At 38.9% G+C, this 6211-nt stretch overlaps 1 protein-coding gene across 5 annotated transcripts in view; it reads left to right on the top strand.

Annotated features, from left to right (window-relative positions):
- Positions 1–6211, top strand: part of kcnd3 (potassium voltage-gated channel, Shal-related subfamily, member 3) — a 114386-nt gene that overhangs the window by 102974 nt on the left and 5201 nt on the right. For 4 of the 5 annotated variants that reach the window (XM_024293794.2, XM_024293793.2, XM_024293795.2 and 1 more), the window contains 3 exons: positions 1536–1637; positions 4793–4825; positions 4941–5033. In XM_024293794.2, the coding sequence (XP_024149562.1) occupies positions 1536–1637; positions 4793–4825; positions 4941–5033 (228 nt within the window). The remainder of the gene's footprint in view (positions 1–1535; positions 1638–4792; positions 4826–4940; positions 5034–6211) is intronic. The other variant, XM_024293796.2, reaches the window with a different exon arrangement.

Here is a 6211-nt window from a genome sequence, read left to right on the forward strand (position 1 = left end):
AAAACATTAGTGCTTTTGTGGGTATTTCTTTATCCATCCATCTTCTTCCACTCATCCATGACCCGGTTGCAGGGGCAGCAATCTAAGCTAAGATACCAAGACTTCCCATTTCTCTGCCACTCCCTCCAGTTCCTCAGGAGGACCCCATGGCGAGCCAGCCGAGTGACATAGTCGAGAGACCTCCACCCAGTGGAACATGCCCAGAACACCTCCTCAGGGAGGACACCCGAGCCATCTCAACTGACTCTTGATGTGTATTTCTTTATTCAAATCATTGTGAATCAGAAGTATTTCTTGCACCTTTGTAGGTGTAGGTACTACAGATGGCGGGCCAAAAGCTCCATTCTGATCCATCCACTTGCAGACAAATAGATTTCTTGGTTTTCCTTAACCGAGCTGACATCTAGCTCAGAACTGGATGACTGGATAGCTCGGCTTTTTTGTTCTTCTGGTAATATTAGGTTAGGATTGTGAAGGTGCTGGAGAGAGTACAAAACAATGGGATGATGGGAAGTCAGTGCAGGCTTACTGACTAATGATCTACTGCTGCTCTGCAAAAACTTATTTTTATTTCTATTTTGACTAAAAGCATCATAACCACAATTGAAAAACCACTGGGAACACTTTGAAAATACATCAAAACATGATTCAAATTGGGGATTTGAGAAAAAAAATCAATATAAACATAGAGAACTTTAAGTGACAAACAACAGACCTTTCAGCAACAACATGATAGGAAAATGGCTGGTCTGTAAAAAAAAGACTTTCAGATTAAACAAACGTGTGATTTTAGCCACCATTGATAATGACAGCTTTATTAAGACCAGCATTGTCATACAGCTGTATTATAAGTGTGTGCTAAAATCCAGTAAGACATGTTCCCATGGTTGCTGCTGAATGACAAAAGTCATGACCCTGGTGTAGAAAACTAGCTTCACATGAACTATTACGTCAGTTTCTCCCCTTTTCTCTCCATTTTCTCTTGCATATCCCTGCTGATGAGTGCCTGAAAACACCAATTTTAACAATTTCAGACAAGAGATACTTTTATCACCATAATGAACTTTTCTAATGACTGTCTTTAAGCTGTCATAGTAGAGCTGAGAGCATCATGGGTCACCATGTGTTCATAATCTGTTTTGCTTTTTTTTCCAACAAAAAAAAAGCCCAAACAAACTGCCATGGGTGATAAATTTGGTCTTTTAAATTATGCAAATTGCATAATGAGCCTTAGCTGATGGATTTATGCAGGATTTACCTGCTGCTCCAACTCATCTTTTAGCCTTAGGAATGTGTTATCTCACAGTCTCCATCCATCTATCATTCATAAGTATATCTGGAGATCAGAATGAATTTATCACCAAAGATCAGAGTGAATGCTTTAGCGCCCCATTCCTGATACGATCTATGAAATCACAGCTGAGATATCCAGCGCGCTGAAACTGGAATCAGGGAGGCTACCCCAGTCATTCAGGTAAAGGATGTGGTGGAGGCTATTACTAACTCCATCTTTTCATCTTTCTACTCATTTGCAGAAAGCCCGTTTGGCCAGGATAAGACTGTCAAAGGCAGGAAGCTCGAGTGCCTTCCTTCACAGCAAGCGGAACGGCCTGTTCAACGAAGCTCTGGAGCTCACAGTAAGACTCCTCATCTTTCAGTATACCAGGAACTTACAGCACACATAACGATTGTTTCATTTTCTTTTAATTGATGGAACAGCAACTATAGCTCCTGTAAAGACGTTGAACTTTTATATCCATCCCCTCATTATCCCTGCATCCCGTCAGAGCAGCTGAGTGCGATCCCGTTTATTAGGCAGAGCGGTTAATGTGAGCATCTCCAAGCCCAGCTGGCCAGCCGTGGAACAGGCTTGAGGCCATGCATCAAATGTAAACACGACTCAAGGATGTTTCCTTCTTTACCAAAATGTTGCAGCTCCCAAACAGTATACTGGCCTAGGGCCTGACATAGCACAAAAACAAGTGCTTCTTCCCCTCGTTCACTCAATCTCTGTGTTGCTTTATCTCTCCTAAGCAGCAGTGCTGACGACAAAATCAGATCGCTGCCAGTGAGACTCAAGCTATGGCTGAATAATGTAACACATTTATGGCAATGCCTGAAGTGACAGTAAACTTAGGAAAGCTGCACTTTTTAATGTTCTTTTTTATATAAGTATGTTTATTATTATTTTACTGATCATAAGAAAGGCATTCTGGGAGCTGCTTCCCTTCACAGGAAAAACTTACTTAACAGGAGGACTTTTACTTGTCTCCCTAGTTTTTATAAAATTATTACAATCATGCTTAAATTTACTAAATAACAATAAGAAGTGTAATTTGTACCCCTTCTTCTAAAAATTACACATTTACATGGCAAATTGTTTAGCCCTTGACACTTATTGATGCAACCTCGGCTCCAAAATTACCTTCATTTAGCATCTAGATTCATTTTATGGGTAGGAATAAATTCAGGCATCAATGAGTTAACAGTGTCCATCAAATTGCTTTTTTTAAAATGATAAAAATCTTAATCAATTACATTTTCTGTGATCTTATCTGCCTTCAAAATAAAAATATGCTGATTTTATTCCCAGCATTGAACCAAATGAAAATGGAGGACGGTACACTCATTGTTGCCCTTGAGTAATGTGGACATTAAAAACTGAACCAGTTGTCATAGAGAAATTACTCATCATCATCCATCTGGCGTCCTCTCTAAAAAGGACTAATTAAATGAGGCATTTTGACATTCACGTAATTTTCACCTTGAGGCAGATGATACCACCTTCCAAGAAATTGAAATTAAAAATTTGCATTTAAGAGCAGGTGGACAGAATACTTTTAGATATTAATCAACACTTACCTTGTCAAATGTGCACATACTTTCTATTTTATTACATTTTAAGAACTAAAAATACATTGCACCAAACAGTAAATAACTTTTTTTGCCTGTTTACCTGTATAAATGGGGCTTTAAAAGTGCTGACTGTTGGTCCTTGACAAATTTTATAAAATTTAAATTAACCTTGTATAATCTTAGAATTAATGGTCTAAAGCCACCCGTGTGCTGCCCCCTACAGGTTGAAACAAGGTATTATTGTTGAATTGTGTGATTGCTCAAACTATGTACATCCCACATCATTTCAGAAGTCCCACATCAAGATCTTCAGCTCCAGTAATGATAACAGTCCTGTTCTCCAGCCCCACCCCTCAGCTGTGGGTGGAGTCAGCCTCCAACTGTCCTGTTTGGTTACCCTTTAAACATCCCTGAAGATAAAGAATCTCTTGCAGATTCCTGTAGAAATTAATGAAGCTTAGAAGACAGGAAAGTCAAAATCTCAGTGAAATGTTGAATTTACAACCCCGTCATTCTGCATTCTGATTTGACTTTGGGTGAAGCTACAATCCAAGAGTCAGAGTCCATTTCTGGGTTGCTCTGGCTGCATGAGAGACTCTTACATGATATCAGACAGATGGTTTTAATGCTGCTGTTGTGTCCAAGCTTAATAAAATCCTAATTGCTGTCTAACGTTTGGAGGCTTTATTCAAACAATATGCCCGGCATCACACAGAGCAACACAGTGTGTTTTGTCACCCGGCAGATCAAGCTGTTTCCACAAAACAGTATGGTGGCCACCTGGGTGGTGAACCGTGGCCGCCCCCAGACAGATTGCTGATTTAGGCAGCAGTCACATGTATGAGTATTCTTGTGTATGGTGTTTATTCTGGAGAGGGATAAAAATAGCTCAGCCCTAAACACCTGCGTTCGACTGCTGCGTTAGCTACAGATAAGCAGCGTGAGCACAGGTGAGCAGAGGAGAACCGAGTTATCACAGAAAGAATGCTCCCTCTCAGCAAAGAAACCTCTGCCAACAACAGCAGCTACACACTTAAACAGAAAATTGCTGCTACAAATCTTCTAAAGAGGGCATTTGCTTCCCTCTTTGTGCTGCTGTGTAGCATGTGAGATGAGGGCAGGACTTTCTAGATTTTTTTCCTTTTTTTTTACATAAACAGCTCAGCTGTGGACTTTGCATGGGAAGACTGATGCAACTCATTGAAAGTCTACAAGTGAAACTCAGCTGCAACTTTGACAAGAGCATTTCGACGCTGACCAGAGAAACATCTTTCTAGGTTAATTTGATTCTGCTGAATGCCAGAAATGCAAAGACGTTTTTTGTGAGGTGCCTTCTAGCTCAGCTGCTTCTGCAGGTGCACTGATGCTGAGTCCTCACTGCAGGCTGCGCAGGTCCAAACCTCTGCCTGTCACCCTTCGCTGGGTGTCATCCCCTCTCTGACCTTTTTCTTGTGCTAAATAAAGGCCAGTGGTGCCAAAATAAAAAAAGTACATAAAGTGTATCCGCCACAAACACAACACCTGCTTTTTTATGTTCCTAAAAATGTGAATCTAGGAATTTTCAGGGGTGTTACAGCGGAATCAGTTATGCAATCATTTGACTAATAATGAACTATTATTGCAATATAGCTGAGATTCAGCCATAGATTTTCCATCATTTTTAATTTTTTGTTTGGTTTTGCTTAAACGTGGAGCCATATGGAATATGGAAAACGAGTAATTAGCGATCTGCTTATGGAGACTCAAGTTGTGAAAATGTCCTAATTGAATTACACTGAACTGCTTCTGTTGAGTGACATTAATAAATGTTAACTGTGCTGGAGTTCTGCAGATGAAATGTATCTCAGGCTGACGGCTGGCTTTCTCAGTGCTAAATAATGAATACAAGTAAAACTCTCCCTGTCTGTTCTCCTTTTGTCTATTTCTCCAACTTAAGCAACTTCCATACAAGATGAGCCTTTCAGAACAGGTACTGAGACAGCAGCTGGCAGCACACCTGGCACATCACGTAAGCTTCTTTTCTGAAGGAGAATGCAGCCGAACACTCATGTGGTGCTTGTGTGTTTGTGTGCTTCTTGATTCAGAGTTCCACCAAGGAGGAGCAACATTTAGGCAAGTCTTCGTCTCTTTTAGAGAGCCAGCACCACCACCTGCTGCACTGTTTGGAGAAAACCACTGTGAGTGCACACAGACACTTTGTTGTTTTTGCTGGAAAAACTCTCTTTTTTTTTTTTTGCAGTTGAAATTTTACAGATAAACACAACAAAGCTCCACTCATGACATTATAGTGACAAGAAAGGATGCAAAACTGAAATTCTTGTAAAAATCTGTCAAAAAAACTCCCTTTATACTAACTACAGTGTGTAATAAGATAAGTCATCTTGACATTCTAATGACTCAAGGCTAGATCAGTGATGTGGGTGTTAAGATTTGTACGTTTAATAATGTGCACCGTACAGGCCCATCGGAAGATCTATGTGACATCTGCAATCATGCCTGACTTTAAATGAATGTCTTTTTTTAGTCTCACTCGCTGCACATTGTTTAACATGACATTCCAGGCCTTTCTGTTCCTCTTCCTGCTGGGATAAATTAAACACTGGACATTACTAATCTAAACATATTCACTCTTTATCATGTGTGTTTTTGTTCCCTCCTTTTCCTTGTTATTTATGTTTTTTTCATCCGTCCTCTCAAAATTATGGAATAATTCAATAAAAAAAGGGTGTTTTTTGTTCTAATTTTTTAATGTTTTTTTTGTGGTAATTTTTTTTTGTGCTAAGGTAAACATCAAAGCTCAGAACAGATGTTCCTAATTATTTAAAAAAAAAAAAAAAGAAACTGAGCTTTAATACATTTTCTGTCTCCACAAACAAAAATAAACAGTTTATACTGGCAATATTTAAGGCTTTATACTGCAATTTTTGTGGATACAGTAAGTAAGACCCCCCAAAAAACTGACAAAATCATAATGAACACATAAGCATCTGTGACACGGGTACTGTGGAGTTTTAACTTTTAATTGCAGGTCATTTAGTAGTTTTCATGAGCAGATGAGATTAGTGCCCAGCTTTTTTGTAGTTCTTTGACTTTGAAGTTATTAAAGGAAAATTAGCAAGAAAAATAACAAAAAAATTGCACAAAAAATCATGAAAAAAATATTAGCACTATAAAAACTTGAAAAAATTATAATGAAAAATACAATATCCTTCCATTTTTCTAATTTGTGGTTCGAAGCAGATCAACAAAGCAGAACTTCTCTAAGACTTTTTCAAAAAGAATGAAGCAGAAAGTTTGGTATTTCTGCAAAACATTCAGAGTTGGCTGCTCAGTATTTTTGGCAACTTGGGCACCT

This window comes from Oryzias melastigma, linkage group LG7, assembly GCF_002922805.2.
Source record: "Oryzias melastigma strain HK-1 linkage group LG7, ASM292280v2, whole genome shotgun sequence".
In the NCBI taxonomy this organism is placed as follows: Eukaryota; Metazoa; Chordata; class Actinopteri; order Beloniformes; family Adrianichthyidae; genus Oryzias; species Oryzias melastigma.